The sequence below is a fragment of the Talpa occidentalis genome, unplaced genomic scaffold, assembly GCF_014898055.3.
Source record: "Talpa occidentalis isolate TD23 unplaced genomic scaffold, MPIMG_talOcc4v2.1 talOcc4.3, whole genome shotgun sequence".
In the NCBI taxonomy this organism is placed as follows: domain Eukaryota; kingdom Metazoa; phylum Chordata; class Mammalia; order Eulipotyphla; family Talpidae; genus Talpa; species Talpa occidentalis.
In genome coordinates, this window is record NW_023603184.1 from 137,443,938 (window position 1) to 137,463,074 (window position 19,137).

The window sequence follows — 19,137 nt, forward strand, 5'->3', positions numbered from 1 at the left end:
CAGAAGTCACGCCGCCGCCATGTTGGCGTCTCCATAGATACGGGACGCTCAGGACGCCGCTTGTCCTGGTTTCCCCAGGCAACGACGGCGGCCGGAGTGAGTCATGCCATAGAAAGGCGAAAGCGCTGCTGAACTTTACTCCTGCCTCCTTTTTGATTCTCTAGCTTTCCCTTCTAGTAGTAACTGGGTTTCTACTAGTCGCAGCACGGGATGTAGAGTCAGTCCCCTCGTTGTCTTGACGACCGGCAATCGTGACCTTAATTGAAGACCAATTTCACAGGAAGCGAGTGAATGTACCCGTCACCCGACTGGGGGTCGTTCCTGTTTCCTGACGTGCGTGGGTGACTCAGTCAGAATTTCAACCGGAACTTCATTCCGTGATTCCGGTTATTAACCTAAAAGCAGTCCGTAGTTATTCCTTATTTGCGCGGCGCTTTGCAAATATTCCTTTTGTTGATGGGAGAGAAGGTGTCCTTGGCATTTTCACCCGCCTGGCACAAAGCTGACTTTTGGGAAGAGATCTGAAGATGAATGTAAGAAGACAGTATTGTTATACATAAACTGGCTTTTTGGAAGTTCCTTTCTTCATTGGTCCATATGTGCATTGGGGGAATTGTAACATTTGGTGAAGAATCCTTAGGTAGGTGAAGGTGAAAGTCTCAAAGATGTTTCACTACCCAGGGTAGGATGGGAGGGGGCGTGTGACTAGGGAGAGACTCCTCAATAATCTAGGAGTAAACCCAGAAAATGAACTCTCATTTTGGAACAAGTGGCAGTTTATTTATGAACGGTGAAAGATGGACTGAGGTGACAAAGTGGCCTCCGACGACCTGGGAGATCACGTGGCGAGAGCCTGGCCAGGCCCTTAAATTATGCAGTATGATTAGACCTGGAGTTTTCTTGGGAAACAGGAATGTGGGACAGGGTGAGTTTTTCACTGGTTTTAACATTATTCTGCACTTTGGACATAACGACTTTTATGCTGTTTGTAGTTTCTATAATGATTTCCTTTTTGTTTTCCTTTAAGCTTTTTTTGAAATGGTCACCCTGACTCAGCTGGACCTGAGGGACAAAGAAAGAGACCTATTTGTCAATTTTTAGGCCAACAAGAAATAAGGAGGAGTAACTCTCGGGGCAAAACTTAGTGGTGGCCTCAGGAATCCCAATGAGAAAACCCCAAGGAGAAGGGAAATCTCATTGAGAGCTGCAAATCCTTGCACCTCTTCACTGAGGGAGTGGCTCCCCCACCCCTCCCCCAGAGCACTGTCTGCTAAAACCTTGGTGGATTCTGGGCTTGAGACAATGAAAGGAAATTCTTAGTACAGCCTTGAGGGTTCTGATTTTATGAGGCTCTGTCTGCCTCCTAGGAACTCCCTTTGCAGGTGACCTTGACTACCTTGGTGCTCCCAGGGAGAGGCCCAAGCTGGACTTTACCCCTGGAGGCTAATAGCATGGAAAGGGGCGTGGCAAGGGGTTGAGACTGAGGAGGGAGAGAAGCCAGGTTTACCTCTTCAGTCCCCCTTTTCAGAAGCTCAGAATCTAGAAAAGATCATGGGTGCTGGGTCCTGGTGACCATATCCTCCAGGAAAGACAATCGGAGCTGGTTCCAGGCTATGAACAAAGGTGGCTAATAATTCACAAGATTGATGAGGACCAGGATGTGAGAGAAAGAAGAGAAGGGGTAGGAGGTAGCCTCAGAGCCTCCTGGCTGAAAGCTGGGTGTGGGGGTAATAAAGATAAAACGCACAGGATGATTTGAGCTTCAGCTCACACAAAAGATCCTTTCTGATCCCCTACATCCCCATACCCCTTATGGGTTAGAGAAGACTCTGGGTTGGGAAATCAGGCAGACTTGAGATTAGTCCTGACTGCAACTTACTGGCTTGTGTGAGCTTGGGTCTCTTGGAACCTCAGTTTCCTCATCTGTTACTTGGAGATAGTTATCAAAAAGCTGGTATGGAAATTGCATCATCAAGTCGTGGGTAAAGTGCATGATGCATGGTAGATGATCAAAATTAGATACATACACACAGAGGGAGGTCACTCATTCAGTGGGAGGTGCCTATAATTAAGTCACTTGGCCTTCTGCACATCCTCCTCTCTGACACCTCCCATTCTCTTTGCCACACACTGGAGAGGTGGGAAATTTTTCTCCTCCCACTTTTGTTTCTCCAAGAAGAAGACTACCTTGCTGCTCTGGGGTGGAGAAAGACAGAAAAAGATACCAGGAGGACCTGCTGTCCAAATGGCAAGTCAACCTAGTTCCAGCACTTCCAAAGTCTTCCTTTTCCCTGAGATTTGGACTCCATTTCCAATGTTGGTTCCAAAATCAGGTCTGCTTACAAAATGTGCTTAACGTAGGGGAAGGAGATGAGGAGGTGGGTCCTCCCACAGCAGCACCTCACCTCCAAAATTAGTGTCATAATTCTTCAAGCCCAAACTGAGGGGGTAGGGAGTGAGAGAAGGCTGTAGCTAAATATGACATTGGCGAGGTTTAGGGCTGAATCTAGGAGCAAATATGGAGCTCTCAGTGCCTTAAAGTCACATCCCTTATAGCAGCTGAGGGGGAGAGGGAGGGGACATCAAAAGATAGCCCAAATGGGCTGCAAGGGCACGCAACTGGCAGAGGTTTGGGGGTAAACTGCCATATGACAAGAGAACCCAAAGAAAAGAGTTCATTCTGTCTGGGAGTCCCACAGGGTTTTCTAATTTCCTATGCAAACTCCTACATAACTTTCTCCCTCTATTCAATATCCCCACCAAAGGTAGGCATGCGGGCCAACAGTAGGGGAATGGAGGGGAAAAGAAAATGAGGTTTGATCCCAGAAGACTTGAGTTCAAGTACTGATTCTATTATTTAATAGCTGAATAATTTCAGGCAAACTATTAAACATTGTAAAATCTCATTTTCCTTATCAATAAAATGGCAACAAATGGATAGTATTTAAATACTTAATAGGGGCCTCCTCCCTGGTGGCACAGGGGTTAAAGACAGATCTATCAAGCTATTGTCAGCCAATGCAGTATGAGTTTGATCCCAGTCAGCCAGGGAGCTACCCACATGGTCCAGAAGACCTCTCCTGTCTCCCCCACTGCTCCCCTCAGCAGTGTGTTTCAGTAGATCTGCCTGTTCCGTTACCCACTCTGTCTCTGGTTAATCCTCTCACTACCCGCACCTCTGGCTTACACCCCAGTTCTTGTATGCACAAATAAATCTTTAAAAATAAAATAAAATAGTTAACAGTTGGTAAGATAGGAAAATGGAAATCAACTGGCTCCAGAGCCAGGTCAGGGTGCCTGGTCTTAACCATTTAGTTGATGGGTCATGAGGACTGAGGGGTGGAGAAGGCACTACAGTCTGTGACCATTCATCAATGGGTACCCAGATAGTTCTGGATTTCAACAATCAGTGGACATATACTTAATAGTATTGGTTTTAATCAGACCTGAAGACAAATCCCTATCTCACCAACTTCTGTATACATGATGATTTATTCAAGCCAAAACTTGAAGTCTTTCTCTCCTCTAATTCCTCCTCATAGTGGAGGATCTGTCACCACATCTGCTTGCTCTTTCCTTCTAGTCTGAGCAGTGCTCCTTCTCTCCCAGCTTTCCCAGATGTCTCCCCATACACCCTATCCTGCAGACTCTCCAGCTCCAGTCCCCTCTGATCAGCACCACGGACAGCTCCAGCTGACCAGCCCATTCTAGGCCATTCCCAGCCTCTTGCTCCTGACTCCTCCTCTCTGACCCATCCCAGCACGGAAACCATGAGATGTGAACTGAGTAAGGGGCATCCTTGAGAAGATAACAGTTCTGTGAAAAATGAGCTCAGGAGTAAAGCACACAGTCCCAACAGTGCTCAGCTGTATGACCTTGTCCCTTCGCCAGTCTCTTCATCTGTAGATTGGGAAACCTTAACGGCTATTTCAAAGTTAAGTGAGATAAAGTATTTAAAGAACTCAGCATAGTACCTGACTCAACATTCGTTCTGAATAAATGAGGAACACTGTTATTCTTCAACTTTCTATCCTAGCTAATTCCTCAAGCCCTTTTCAAACCTGTCCCACCAGCAACCTCTCTCAGTAACAGTGTCCCAACCAGACCACTGGCTCAGTGTGTCTGCCTTATTTGTGTGTGGAAATTGACTTGGATTTCAAATATTGATAAGGGAATGTACCTTTGATTGATCCGTGAGATCTGTCACCTAGGTTTGATTTTTGAATTTAAATTTTTTGAATTAACTTTAGATACATGAGAGAATCCCAAAAATAGTACAGGGAGATCTCATAAAGCCTTCACCCAGCTTCCTCTTGGGTTACCAGCTTACATGACCATAGAACACATTTAAAACTAAGAATACAATAAATACTATTACTGAAAATACAGAACTTACTAGATTTCACGAGTTTGTTCACTAATGTTCTTCTTCTGTTTCAGTGTCCAAGCCAGGATCCCTCCTGGGCATTTCCTCTGTCTTCCATTATCTTTCCTGACTTTGACTCTTTTTTTTTTTTTAAAGATTTATTTATTTATTTATACAAGCACTGGGTACAGTCAGAAGCGTGGGAGGGTGAGAGGATTCAGCAAGCCAGAGTGGGAAACAAAACAGGCAGACTGATGAAGTTCACTGCTGAGGGGAGCAGCGGGTGGCAGGAGAGGTCTGCGCGCCATGTGGGACCCTTGCCTGGCGGCTGGGGATCAAACCGCTGCTGCAGAGGCTGTGGGCAGCTTCGCAACCCAGCGCTCAACGCTGCGCCACCGGGGAGGCCCCTGACTTTGACTCTTGACCAATTATTCTGTAGAATATTTCTCAATCCCACTCTATTTCTCATTGGGTAAGTTGTGCATTAGTGGGAAGGATAACATAGAGGTCAGGCACCCTTCTCAGTGCATCATAACAGGTGTGGTGTCATATGTATTATTGGTGATACTAACCTTGATCATGTGGCTAAAGTGGTGTCTGCAAGGACTCTCCTTTGTAAACTTGTTATCCCCCCCTATTTATTAGATATTGATCATGTCTATCTTTTGCTTCCCTAGGATTAAGAGTTTGAAGCCAAGAAACTTGTCCTGTCTTTGGATTAATCATTTCACCCCTACATTCTCAATCACTCCCCCAAGCCACATCCACTCCCTATTATTTGCCTGGTCACACTTCCTCTGATTTTTTTAAAGTCAGGCATTCAAAGATGTATGCAGAAGACAGATGCAAATATACCTGAAATTCATTAGGGCAACAGGGTACTTCTGGTTCATTTTCATGAACCTTCTTGCTGAGGCCCTGAAAATTTCTGCTTGCAGAGGCACTCTGGGAAAATGTAGGCAGCAATTGTCCACAGGAATGCTCAGCCCTTTCCTGAGTCCACCTCAAACTTTGAGCACTTTCTTCCAGCATTTAACACTTGGATTTTCAAACTCTCTAATAACATGTCTTTCCAATTGGCCATGTCTGACTCCTTGTTTCCTGCTAGCCCAGATATACGAGCTTCCTTCCTTCCAAAAGTTTCTCTACTCCTCAAAGGTCATCAGGGGTCCTGCCATCAGAGCAGAGAGCTAACACAGTCAATCAACTGAGTGAAGAGAGGTGTGCTTACCAGCCTTCCCCTTTATCTCCCTCTCTCTGAGCCAAGTTGCTTCCAAGTCAGTGTGCCTTCTCACACTGCTCTTAGAGGATGAAGTGTCACACCTCCTCCAGCCTCATGGAGACACATTTTTGAAAGCTTTTGTGTCGATGTGTGTTGAAAGCCTCTGGAACGCCTCAGGAGGTAACCGCATCAGTCCCCGTTCCTACTTTGCCTTTTCTTCTGATGCTATTGCCATTTAAGAAATGACTCCAAAACTTGAAGGTCCCAAAACATTTTATTTTGCTTACAATTTTGTGGGTCAGGAATTCAGGAAGTGCTTGTCAAGGCAGTCTTGGCTTGGAGTCTCTTTCACAGTTGCATTTGGATGTTGGCCTGGACTGACCACCTGAAGGCTCCACTGGGCTTGATGTGCAAGATGGCGCACTCACGTGGCTGACAGTTGATGGTGGCTGTTGGCTGGGAGCTCAGCAAGGCTAAGGACCGAACACCTATTTATAGCCTCTCCAGCTTGGCAATGTCAAGATGGGTAAAACCAGGCAAAGTTTCATGGCATTTTCTGACCTAGCCTCAGGCCCAGGGAGGGAGCACAGAGCTATCTCTGCCTAGGAGGAGGGTCAAGTAATTTGTGACTGTATTTTAATCATTGTTGATCCCACCAATATGGGATCCTCTTACAGCATCTAGAACACTCTTCCTTCAGGACCACCTTCCTTGAGAGAATCTTGGCTACCCTAGCCCCATCAGAGCATTTAGGTTGAAGCTGGGAGATTCTTCTTCCCAGTGAGCTGGGATGGTGATTTCAGCTTTACTTCCCTCTGCTGCCGCAGCAGGCCATGGTTCTGGATTGGACTCTGCTACTGTGTTCCCTTGGGGAAGTGATTTCACCTCTCTGAGGCTCAGATTTCTTCCCCGCAAAGTGGGAATTAGGAACAACCTCATTTCACAAGCTGTTAGGATTTTTTAAATGATGTAAATAGCACTCTCAGTACCTTGTGAAAGAAATACAGTGGCCAAATAATTTTTTTCTCTTGGAAGCTTAGTTTGCCTCTGAAATGGGAGTAACTATCTTATCCTGCTTCCCCAGGAGAAAAAGAGGGGGTCTTAAATGGGTACTAGGGGGTCTTCAATGGGGTACAAGGAGACCCAAAGATCAAGCCCTACCAAGATTGGAGAGGAAGCCCCCTGCTGTCTGTGCCCATCTGGGGCAGAGGCAAAGTGCGTGCGAAGTGGGCAGGTGTGGCTTGGGGAGACGCAGTGCACAGGGCGGGGCCACTATTTGCCCGACCTGGCCTTATCAGATCCCGGCTGGCCACAGCTTGGCCTGTGGAACAAAGAGGCTTTGAGAACCATGTTGGGGTGTGGGACATGGGGCCCAGCCCCAGGAGGCACATTCCATCTAGGGGGCAGAGGGCATGGGGTGGGGAAACTGTAGCTGCCAACCTTGAAGGAGAACAAGGCTTCAATTCCTGGAGTCTGGCTTCTTCGAGGGTGTTCCTGCTCCAGCATTTCTCACCTGGTCTTCAACTCCACCCCTGCCAGGGGTTCAGCTTTGCTCCACCCCCATTCCCATCTGGCACCTTTCGCCCCAACCACTCAGGCTCCCAGTCCGAGGGTACACCCTATGCTCCACCTCTTAGCATCTACTTCCAATGATCTGATCCACTCACCTACCCTTGGTCAAGTCACCCAGGTCCCAAAGGCCCAGCCCAAAGCCACTTCTGTCTCCAGTCATTGAACATCCCACCCCCACCTGTTTTTAATCCCTTGGTGTATCTTCCCGGGTGGCATGGAACTTCCTCTGAACTTTCATCTCTCGGGAGTCAGTTCCGCCTGGCGGAGGCCCAGACCTGATGGGGTCACTGAGGCTGTATGAGCTGTGCACTGCACAAGGGCTCTAGGCTGGGTGGGCAAGGGGTGGCAAACCAGCTGTGCTGCCCCAGCGTGCACCCTGAGTGAGGCCCTCGCCCAAACGACTGCCTGTCTTCTAGAGCACGGGAGCGCAAGAGCCTTTTCTAGTTGGATCTCCCAGAAGGGGCATTTTGCTACATTATTTTCAAAGGATGGTGCCTGTATCTGGGCTGCAGGTACCAGCTGGCCATGCGCCTGGCTGCCCAGGATTGTGGCATTGGCTTCAACCCTTCCCAATACAGCGACAGCACTGTCAGAAGCCACCCCACCCAGACCTTCAGGCACCTGCTGGAGAAAGGATGCGTGCAGCCCCACACGCCATTGAGAGAGCCAAACCCCGTGGCGATGGGGTCTTTCCAAGCAAGAGAGAAGAGACTGCAAAGGGGAAGGGTACCTGAGAAGAGGTCTCAGCACAGACAGGGAGGGGAGCTGGGTGCACTGGGCCGGTGGTTGAGGGCAGTCTACCGGGACAGCTCCAGTGGCCTCACAGCCAGGAGCTTCGCCTGCTTCGTCTCCTTGATCCCAACACCCAGGTCTCATTATCTTCCAGTTCTCCCTGAGTGAGAGGGGGCTGGGGGGAAGGCAGAGAGAATTGAAGCCTGGAGGGTCCTATGATCCAAGGTAGACCAACATGGGGCAAGAAGACAGAGGTTATCTGTGTGGAAAAGCCCCTGCCATCACCCTTACAGGTGCAGACCCTAAGGCCAGGGAAAGGCCAACATCAAGGGCCCCAAGATTGGAGGAGACGGATCTCATGCTGAAAAACATGAGGTTGAGTCGCACCCTTTCCTCCCGATCACTGTTGACCCAAACCAGTTTCAAGTCCTTCAGGTTTCTATGGCCTAGATGTCTAAACCTGTCACCTTCTTTCAGGCCACCTACTAGGTCCAGGCCACCAAATTTCCCCCCAGTAAAAGGACTTCTTGCTTCCACCTGACTTCTCAAGTTTGTCCACACAGCAACCAGGTGAGATTTCTGAAACAATCTAGTCACAAGTTACCCCAACTTCAATCCCTCCGGGCACTTCTGGATAAAGTCTACATTTGTGGAACACAAAACTCTGCCACTAGCTCCTGCCCACCTGCCCACCGCAGCTTTGCCAAGCTCACCTGCGCCAGATCACTCTGTGCGGCTGCCTGCTGATGGCTCCTCCCCAGCCTCGCTCAAGCTCCCCAGCCTGATCCCCTTCCTTACCTGCCACAAAAACTCCACCTCACCCCACCTGAAGCCTCCTGGCCTCCAGGAAGTCTGCCTGCCTGCCCAGCTTCTCTGCGCACTCCTCAGCCCAGCCAGGATGTCAGGAATAGCACTGGGCACCTGGTCATCATCCCCCTAACTGCTCCCTCCGTCCCAGGGTTTCACTGAGGGCCCCTGAATGCCTCTCTCCTCCACACCAGCACAGCGCCTGACTCATTGGTGTTCAGTATATGACTGGGAGAATGAAGATCACAGTTGGGGATGGAACAGCCTTGGGGCTGAGCGTGGCCTGAGAGGGAAGCAGCAGTGGGTCAGTAGCTACCTGTGCCCAGGCCGTAGGGTAGGCCTGCTTCTGAGCCTCAGCATGGTCCAGAGGATGGGGTCTAGAGCTTGGTTCTGGAGGGAGAGGCTGGGGCCATCATGCTGCAGTAGCGGAAGATGACCTTCCAGACTGTCTCTCCTTGCCTCCTTAATCACACGGTCTCCTCAGAGCTGAGCCCAGGAGACTTGGAAAGCTGCAGGGCCCCCACTCCATCCCAAAGTTCGTCTTTTGAAGATCTAAATTCAGAGACAAGAATTCTTTCTGAATCTTTTCAGCCTTCTCTGCCTGAAGACTAAAGTGTTTTCTAGAACAGAAACTTTTGGGGGTGCCACATGGCGCTGTGTCTTAGGACACAGCGTGTGCCCAGGTCCAGCAGCAGAGGCAGGTGGGTGCCCCATAGGGGAGAGCCTCTCACTAATTCTCTTTCTCCCTCCCAGATAAAATATCAACAGGGAGACAAAGGGCAAGTGAATGGACAAGATTATCTTGACCTTGACCTGAGTTCATCAACATGCGTGTCCGTGTGAGCCTGGTCGGTGAGAGTCTGCCACAGAGAGATGGGTCCATTCCCAATGTGCTGACAAAGGAGACTTCCAGGCCTGAAATGCTGAGAGTGCCTTCTGGAGAAAACCCAAGTTCACCAAGGGAAAAGCCTTAAGGTAAAAACAGTGGGCCTGAGAACCAGACGCATGGGTTCAAATCCTGTTTCTGTTACTCCGGCCTAATCTTGGGCAAGGTATTTAACCTCTCGGTGCTTCTCCTTTCTCTTCTGGAAAATGATAATATTAAAGTGTACACCGCGTGGGTTGTTATGAATATTAAATGGATTTACATGTAAAGCATTGAGAACAATGCCAGGCATTGTCAGTATGTGATAGAAGCTGTCATTATAACATGGGCATAGGGGGAGATTATTTCATACCAGATGACAGAATCCTCAAGAAATGAAGTTCTCTGGAGTTTTCCTCCATGAAGGTGGGGAAATGGGAACTAACGGTCTGGGGGTCATTCCCAACACAGGAATTTCTGCAAGAGGATGGAACCTGGGCAGTGGTATGCTTTAATCACTGACTCACTCAGTGGGGGGATGCCTCCTTTATAACATATGCCAATTTCCATGGTGTAAATACTCCCACTATGGCCTATTTCAACTGGCTTACAAAATTCCTTAAAATGTAATAATTTTATGGGCCTCCCCTGGTGGCGCAGGCAGTTGAGAGCCGCACTATGAAGCTGTCTGCAGCCTCTGCAGCGCCAGTTCAATCCCTGCCGACCGGCGAGGATCCTACATGGTGCGGCAGACCTCTCCTGTCTCGCCCACTGCTCCCCTCAGCAGTGTATTTCATCAGTCTGCCTGTTCTGTTCCCCGCTCTGGCTCTGGTGAATCCTCTCACCCTCCCGTGCATCTGGCCTGTACCCCTGTTCTTGTATAAAATAAATAAATAAATCTTTTTTAAAAATGTAATAATTGTACCACTAGACACAGCAAGGGAATCAGCTGATGTACAGAAAAGGTAGCTTGGAGTGGAGAGACCAAGAGAAGAGGAAGAAAGGGGTCATTCCATCTTAGCAATAAACTGAGCAATGTTTATCAAAGGATGGTCCGTAGACACTCTGCCATGTTTGGGGTATTTGTAAAAATCAGTTTCTGGGCCTTGCTCTGGGCCTATTAAAACAGAATCCTGAAAGTGGGACCAGGAACCATTTTAAAACAAGTTTCCTAGGTGATTCCGAGGTTTGAGAACTGTTGGATGATAGATCCTCACATATCCCAGAGGTCTGAACAGGCCACAGGGGAAATGTGAATCTTACAGAATCTTTTCATACCATGTTTCATTATTCACAGTGAAGAATCAGTAACCCAGGCCCCCCAAAAGAAGAGGGTAGGCAAGGACAGCACCTTGATCAGGGCACAAGGAGATGGTTCTAGATGAGTGAAGTGACCGAGCATTGGTAACCTCAGCCTTCTCTTGGGTCCAACGACATTTAGGCAAGCATTGGGGTCAGCTTGCAAAGGCCTTGCTTAACACTTAGCACCCACCTCTATGGGGACTTTGCAGAGCTACTGAGTGAGAAAGTGCCTGCAGAGAGGGTAGGAGCTCTGGAGGTTTTGACCCTGGAGACGGTGAACCCTGGGAAGACCCCCGGCTGCAGGCCCTCTTTGTATTGGCCTCACTCAGGACCTTGGACTCCATGGCTCTAACAACTTAAATAATTTTTATTACAAAAGGAAGAAAAGATCAAAACAACCCCAAAATTCTCCCATGGGCTTCCCCCTCCAAGCCAATAAATAAGGTGGGGGAGACTGACCGGAGGAGGGGGTGGGGGTGATGGTTCTGCAGAAAAGGGAGCTTAGCCTGGGCAGGTGGGAAGGACAGCCAGCCCACTCCCCCATCCCCAGCCCTGTGATCACACTGACTGCGCCCTGACAGCAGCAGTTTCTGGGTGTGTCCCGAGGAGTGTGGCCAGGGAGGAAGGTCCTGCCTCAGGATGGCCAGGCTGGCTGCCTGTGAGGCCTTCTCAGTTCTGGGCAGCACTGAGTCCAGCCAGCTCCCTGCTGGCTCCCAGGGAAACTAGCAGCATCAACTGAGGTGCAAGCCCACCTAACGGGGGGGCCTAAGACAGATGGGACGGGTTGTCCCCACGAAGGGAGGCAGGTGTGAAAAGACATAGTGAGCACTGGCTGGGCGGGTTTTGAGGTTTCTAGGACAGGAAGATAGGCCACAGCCCTCCCGGGCCAGCTCAGCTGCGGCTCTGTCACGATACCAAGCTGGGGCGGGGGACACTGGCATGGCCCAGTCAAGTCTCAATGGTGTATCTCTGGTGGCAGAGATGGTGGCATCCAGTGCCCCTCCTCAGGTCCCTTCCAGGGCCAGTGCCCTCCTGGCGGGGAGGCCTGGGAACCAGTTGGGCAGTTCCTGGAGTGCAGAGGAGGGTCCTTTCAGCTCCCTGGCCCAGCCATGCCCAGCGAGTGGAAGCTGCCCTCTTCTAGCAGGAGACGTCCCAGGCGGTAGAGCAGCTGGGGGTACCAGTGCACACCTTCCCCCGGGGTCCAGTTACCCCATGCCAAGCTGTGAAACAGTCGCAGGGGCCAGAAGGCCAACTGAGCCAGGCGGTGGTCAGCCACCACTGCAAAGCAGGAGGCCACCACATCCTCCACCACCAGCGTCCCGTGCCTCGTCAGTGGCGCATAGGCCCCAAGGGCCACGTGTGTGGAGACAGTGGCCACTCGGGCAGGCTGCAGGCCCGGCACCCCAGCCACCAACACATACTGGCCAGGCTGCACTTGGCTGGCAAACGTGGCCTGGAAGTGGGCTGCTGGCTGCGTGTGGTTGCTGGAGGCAAAGAGCAGGTGGGCAGGCGTGAGTGCCAGGCGGCGAGGGGGGTCCTGGGTCTCAATGATCTGGAAGGCCCTGGGCCTGGTTGGCTCTCGGTCCAGGAAAATGAGCACATCACTGAAGGTGGGGTTCCCATCCTCCCCCATGGCCAGCACCCGGTCTCCTGGCCTCACCGCCGACAAGGCCACACGTGCCCCGCTCTCCAGGCGCACTCGGGCTCCAGCAGGAAAGCAGCCACCTGTCTTGGCCGCAGCGGAGTGCTCTGTGGAAGAAGGGACACGAAGGTGTTACTGCGTGGAGCTGGGATTCCCAGTTCCAGCCCAGCCAGGACACCTCTTTCTCCCAGAGAGCCCCTATCACCCTATCCTCACCCCTGTCCCCCACTTCCCAGGCAGCTGAACTCACCACCCTCAATGTGATCTTCTGCCCCTCTCCCCAGTCTACGCCTTTGCAAATGAGAAGGACACACCATGGCTCCAATACCCACCAGTTGAGAGGGAAAGAGCCCCCCTGAACCCCTGGTGAAGCCCCCCTCAGTTTCCTTTCATCCTGAAAATGCTGGGAAGGGGTGGGAGAGGCCAGGTGTCAGCCGAATCAGGCAGTGGTCTGCTATGACCTGATGCTCAGAAAGCTTCAGCCTCACTTAATCCCCGTGGGGTCTGAAGGTCCTGTGATTTCTTACCCCTTGCTCAGGTGCTCCCCAAACATTGTCCCCTCACACTGACCCAAGTTCTATGCCAGAACTGGCCCTTGGAGTCTGTCTGGAAGGGAGAGGAAGACCAGCCAATGAGGGGCCCAGCCTCCTAGGGAGCCTTACGAGTGAAGGATCAGCCCAGGGAATGGGGGGGCACTGGCCGGGGTGACATCAGCATCTTCGGTTCGTGTTCTGGTCCTTGTGCGGGGACAGGGCACAGGGACATCAGTGGGTGTCATGGGGAGCAATGTTTGGGGGTCAGGAGCAAGGAATGGCAGCGGCCAGGGGCCAGTGTTTGCAGGTGGAGGGGAGATGTGACGTGAAGGAGACATAGCTGGCAGGGGAATGCTGAGGGAAAAGATTGGGGGTGGGGGCGCCGGCACAGAAGAGTGAAAAGCAGGCCTGGTCCGTGTGCCAGGTCTGTGAGTGTCATTTGGTGATGCCAGTGTGAGGGGCTGAACCGGACACCAGGTGGGGCCAGGCTGGCAGTCACACAGGAACTGTCTGAAGCACCCATGACTGGGTTCAGTGTTGGTGACAGGGATGATGACAAGATTTGAGGGTCGGGGCAGGGCCCCAGTACCCGCCAGTTCTGATCAACAAGGCGGCCAATCTAGGAAAATCCACTTTATTGAGTCCATTCTGTTTATTCTGGCCCTGATGACTGGCTTTGCACCCCAAATGCCCAGCTTCAGGACCCTGGGGAGAGGTTGGGGACGCCTGCACCCCCTGTGACCAGCGTACACAGTGCCCCGAAGGGCCTGACCTGCAGGCCGGTTGTGGGTTCCGAACCTCTGGACTCCTGACTCCCGGTCAGGCTTGCTGGTGTCTGGGTACAACCTGGCCGCGCCCCACCAGCCGCCTCCATTCTGCCCCACCGCTGGGTGGGGAGGCGCCTCTGTCAGCCTGGCTTCCTCCATCTGGGCAGCTTGTAGGCTCGGCCCTCGCGGCAGGCTCTGGCCGTGGACCGCAAGGCCAGCACCCAGCAGCGCTGCGACAGAGCCCTGTCTCCCTAGACGCCTCCAGGCACTACCAGGCGAAGGAAGAGCAGGCGGTCAGGAGCAGCAGCGGGGAGCGCCGCCGACGTCCTCCGGCCCGGGGATCCCGCCTCCATCCCCTGAGCGGCCTCTTCGCCTTCTCGGCCCCAGCAGGTCCTGAGCCGCCTGCCCACGCCCTGCGGCCCCGGCCCCGGGCCCAGACCCCCGGCAGCGGCTCACCGGACTTGACGGAGCAATGCACGTGGGCCTTGGACTCGTAATACACCCAGTCGAAACCGGCCTCCACGGCCAAGCGCGCCAGCAGTCCGTACTTGTTGCGGTCGCGGTCCGACGTGGTGATGTCCACCGCGCGGCCCTCGTAGTGCAGCGACTCCTCCGAGTGGTGGCCGTCCTCGTCCCAGCCCTCGGTCACCCGCAGCTTCACGCCGGGCCACTGGTTCATCACCGAGATGGCCAGAGAGTTCAGGCGGTCCTTGCAGCGCTGCGGGGAGGGCGCGCGGTTAGGGCAGGGCCGGCGCGTCCGGACTCTCCCACCGCCGCGGGCGCAAACCCGGGAGGGTGCGGGGAGTGATCGGAGCCCCAACGTGCTTCCTTCCGCTCCAGCCTCGGGCCACCCCAGGGACCTGGGCCGCAAGGTGGCGCCTTAAATCTGGAGGGCACGAGGAGCCCGACACCCTCGCGGGCTCCCTTCTCTAGCAAGCGGCCGCCTCCGCCTGTGCGCTCGCGCGCGCACTCGGGGTAACGATCCGCCAAGGCCGGGGCTGCACCTTTCCAGGGTCTAGTCCCGCTGTCTCTAGGAGGTCCCTCTAGGCGGAGGGCTTGGCAGCACGTCCAACTGCCTGCGGCTGGCCTGCTGGGCATGCAAGGCCAGGCGTGCCCGGTAGGTGTCACCGTCGCCTCAGGGCTGAGGTCCGGGGACCAAGGCCGAGGGGGCGCGGCAGGTGCTGAGGGCCCAGCAGCAGGGAGGTGTGTTGGAGGGAAATCCCGGGCCAGCCCTAGATCCCTCTGGCATCATAGAGCATTGGTGCTGGGACCCTCTTATGATCCAAACTCAGCCAGCACTTGTGACCAGGATGCCACAGACCTGGAACCAAGGGCTGGGGGAAAGCTGGCACCCAGGCTGCCCAGATGGAAGGTGACACAGCGTCTCCCACTGCAAGGGTTTAGTGGTTGATAATCACATACAAAGTCCTCCCAGAGTCCAGAGCCTTTAGTACCTCCCGCTGTCTACAGCTAGGAAGGGACCAGAGAAAGCAGCTTCTGCTCTCAGGGAGCCAGCTTCAAGCCTCACGTGAGGTAGGTGTGGAAGCTGCACCCTGGGGACTTCCAGGACAGATCACCCATTGGTGCTGGCTACCTGTGTGCTGGAGCCCAAGGCACCCTGCAGATGACTAGGGGAAGGAGGCAGGGCCCTGAAGGAGAGCGGCCCTTTCACAGCCCTGGACTCTGAGGTGTGCGGTACCGCCAAGTGTGGGCAGCCAAGCCTCAGCCCACCCCTACTGAGCAGAACCGGGGCCCCACAGACCCTTGGACTCCGTCTCCAGAAGCCAACAACGGCTGCAACCCAAGTCTCTGCTGGTCCTCCCAGGCCCAGCAGCCTGGCTGGGGGCGCTCACTGCCCAGGGAAGGAATGCTTTGGGGCCCCTTGCTTCCAGGCTTCGAGCCCCCCACCTATGTCCACATTACCAGCCCCTTCTCCCGCCCCTCTCTTCCCCCACCCCCTCCTCGGGTCCAGAGCCGGGGCGCACACTGTCAATGATTGCCCAGCCCGTGGCCCGGATCCTTATCTGCATTCCTAGGCGCCCAGCCCGGGCCAGGACACCAGCCAACCTTCGCCCCGACTCAGGCTGGCCGGCCCCGGCGCCAGGGTACATGCTGAGGGCCTTGGTCTTGCTGCTCTCCCTAAAGTACCTAGAAGGCGGAGGCTTGCCCAGGAGGTCACCGAGGAAGGGGGTGCAGGTTCCCTCCTTTGCAGGCCTGGCTGCAGGGAGGAAAGTCAGCCCTGGCCCTTGGCTGAGTGCGCAGGACTTGCTAGGTAGCTCTGTGCCCTGCCTCTTGGAAGCATCCTAGCCCCACGATTACGACCCTCCTCATCCCCACCACCAAGCCCAGGGATCCCCCAAGTTCGGCCCCAAAGCCCTAAGACCCGAGCACCCGACCGGTCAACCGCAGCGGCGCCTCTCAGCTCCCGGGACAGACACGTGGGCTTGCCGGGCAAGTTCCCGGTCCCACCTCCGCCTCGGGGCTCAACTCGACCCGCTGTTCCTTAACCCCAGACCCAGCCGGGAGGCTGCTCCAGAGAGGGGCCGCGCAGTGAGCCCAGAGCGGTGGGGAAGAAACACTGGGGGGTCCTGGCGCCCGGAGCTTCTTCGCGTCAGGGGTGCCGAACGGCTTCGAAATGAAAGGGGCGCAGCCGTGCGAAGGTTAGGCCCGGAGGGACCGCGTGGGTCTCGGAGGTGCGGGAGGCAGCGGGGTCGAAGGACCTCTGGGTGCCGCTTCTGACCCGAGCGGGCGGCTCTCAGGGCAGAGGTGCCGCCAACGCGCCGGGCTGCGGGGCTGGGCAGCGGGGAGCGCTTCTCCGGCTCGGGCGGGCTCGGGGCTGCCGGCGCCGGGACCCCTGGCCGGCCCACCTTGGGCAGGAGGCCGTGGGGCTTGGCGTAAGGGGCAGGTGCCAGGGGGCGTGCCAGCCGGTGGAGAAAAGGTGCCAGGGGGGCGGGCAGGGCCGGGCAGGTGGCGGTGCCGGGGCGGCGGCGCTCTGCGAGGGCGGGTCGCGCTCACCTGGGTCATGAGGCGGTCGGCGCCCGTGTTCTCCTCGTCCTTGAAGATGATGTCGGGGTTGTAGTTGGGGGTGAGCTCCTTGAAGCGCTCCGAGCTGCGCGCGATCTTGCCTTCATAGCGCCCGCTGGCGCCCAGGGTCTTCTCGGGCACGTTGGGGCTGAACTGCTTGTAGGCGAGCGGCACGAGCTTGCGCGGCGGCCGCCGGCGGCTCCCCACGACCCGGCCCGGCCCGCAGCCCCGCGCCGCCGGCACCAGCAGCAGCAGCAGCAGCAGGAACAGGCAGAAGCGCAGTCGGGGCCGGAGCCGGGCGGGAGACATGGCCGGGGAGCCCGGGCGAGCGGCGGGCGAGGGCGCCGGGTGGGCTGCGGGGTGGGCGGGTCGAGCGGAGCGCGGCGGGGGCTCAGGCGCTCGGGGGCTCCGGGGGGCTCCGGGGGGGGCGCCATGGGCGGCGAGGCGCGGCGGCCGAGCGCCGGGACTCAGGTGCGGGGCGGGGGCCCGGGGCCCTGGCTGGTGGCGGCGCGCGGTCCCCCTCGGCGCCTCGCCTCTGAGCTGCCCGGCTCGCCGGCCGCCAATAAATAGGCCGGCCCGTTTGTTTTGGCAACGCGGCGGCGGCGGGGGGCGGCGGGCGGCGGGGCTGCGGGCCGCCGGGCTGGGCTGGGCTGGCCGGGCCGGCGGGCTGGCGGGCCCCGCGGTTAGCGCCCCGGCCCGGCGGTCAGGCGGCGCGGGCGGAGCGGGAGCTGCTGCCGTCTGCGGCGCGGCCCGGGGCCGAGTGAGAGGGGAAATGGAAGAGATCCGGGCTCCGGCCCCGCGCAGACCGCACCCTGCCCATGTCCCAGCCTCCCTGTGCGCTCGACAGCGAACCTGCAGCAAGGGCAGCGCAGCCTCCTCCCCCTCGGGCGGGCGGCCCGGCACCCGCCAGCCCATGGCCCGCGCGCCGCTCGCCGCGCGTCCGCCCGCCCGCTGCCCTCGGCGCCCCCTGCGCCGCCCGAGTTCGCCCTCCCCGCCCGGGCGCGCCCCACCCCGCCGTGGCCTCGCCTCTGGGTTCCCCGTGGCTCCGGGGTGCCCCGCCAGGCGCAAACCTCCCGGACGGGAGCTGCCACCCCCACGGAGACCGCAGCCCACGGCGCGGCCGGACGCGGGGGGCGGGGGGCAGCGCCCGAACCGCACCGCCGCCCACGGCGTCCCCTGCGGGGAGGCGAACCCAAAAGGCTGGAGGCCGCGCCCGACCTGGTGCCCCACCCTGGCGCAGGAGACTGCACCCTCCGGCCGGGGGAGCCGAGGGCTGCAGGGACCCGGCGCAGCCCACCTCCGCTGGGGCGAGCCTGGGGTGGGTGGCCCGGCCTCGGCAGCATCGCACGGGGGGCTTCGGGCTGAACACACTTAAAGGGCAGATGACGTTGGAAAGGGATAGACCGGGGTGTCCACGAGAACCGCCGGAGCGGTGACATCAACAGCAGAGCCGGGGAGCTGGGCGGACCGGACCCCGCGGAGCCCGGGCGCAGGCGCCGGCTACCCAGGCAGAGAGCGATTCGAAGTCGCCGGCACCCAGAAGCCGCGAAACACTCCCCCAGTTGTCCTTTACACGTTAGAAAGTGCGGGCTGGGTAGAGACAGGGAGGGAAGTAAACATGGGCTGTGTGTGTTTTAATATAAAATTCAGGGACGCCGAATGATGTGGGATTCATTCTGCTAAAGCAAGAAAGGGCCAGGGTGTTAAAAACAAACTCCATCCCCGCCACAAGAAGCTGCAGGCTTTGATTGCAGTGTAGTCCACAAATTCATTAGCTAGAAACACAGAGGCTAAAAATTGTTTCATTCCAAGACCAGCACAACAGGCATCTTCACCCCTGCAGACGCCTGGCCCTCGGTGGTCTCAGCAGCACTCACCCACCTCCAGCGGCCTGGGCTTGGGGCTGAGGGGGCTTTTCACAGATGTCTTCACATTTTCTCTGCATCAATTTTTTAAACACACACCAAAATTGGAAGGGACTCAAGAGAATGTTTAATCCCAGCACTTCCTATTACAGAAAAGAAACCGAGGCTTCCAGAAGGGACTTAGGGTGGTTCACCCTTGGTGCTGCGGCATCAGTGACTTGGAGATAAAATGGGTTGTTTCCTTCCCTCCCCTCTGCTTCTGCTCTCCCTCCGGGCCTCGTGGCCCCTAGCATTTCGGTTCCAAGTCTCCAGTCCCTTGTTACTCAAATGTTAGTTCTAGCAGTGCCTTACCTGGTGCTTTCCAGCTTCCAAAACTACCCCTGCTTTATTCCCCACCCCCTCTCTCTCTCCTGCTCAAATTCTCGGGGGCAGACTGACCT

At 55.8% G+C, this 19,137-nt stretch overlaps 1 protein-coding gene across 1 annotated transcript; it reads right to left on the minus strand.

The window, feature by feature from the left end:
- Nucleotides 1-10,497: 10,497 nt before the first annotated feature.
- IHH (Indian hedgehog signaling molecule) lies at nucleotides 10,498-17,594 on the minus strand. The gene is made up of 3 exons (XM_037524071.2): nucleotides 16,824-17,594; nucleotides 14,265-14,526; nucleotides 10,498-12,615 (listed from the first exon to the last, which is right to left on the minus strand). Exons 1-3 carry the CDS (start codon nucleotides 17,139-17,141, stop codon nucleotides 11,957-11,959), a joined length of 1,239 nt encoding a protein of 412 aa, XP_037379968.1. The 5' UTR covers nucleotides 17,142-17,594; the 3' UTR covers nucleotides 10,498-11,956.
- Nucleotides 17,595-19,137: the final 1,543 nt, after the last annotated feature.

Bases quoted from the DNA above. Each gene is read 5' to 3' on its own strand.
- IHH (XM_037524071.2), bottom strand. From the start codon at position 17,141: ATGTCTCCCGCCCGGCTCCGGCCCCGACTGCGCTTCTGCCTGTTCCTG. The intron at 14,527-16,823 runs GTGAGCGCGACC...CCCTCCCCGCAG, and splicing joins CCGACCGCCTCATGACCCAG to CGCTGCAAGGACCGCCTGAA. The intron at 12,616-14,264 runs GTGAGCCGCTGC...CTTCTTCCACAG, and splicing joins GCATTGCTCCGTCAAGTCCG to AGCACTCCGCTGCGGCCAAG.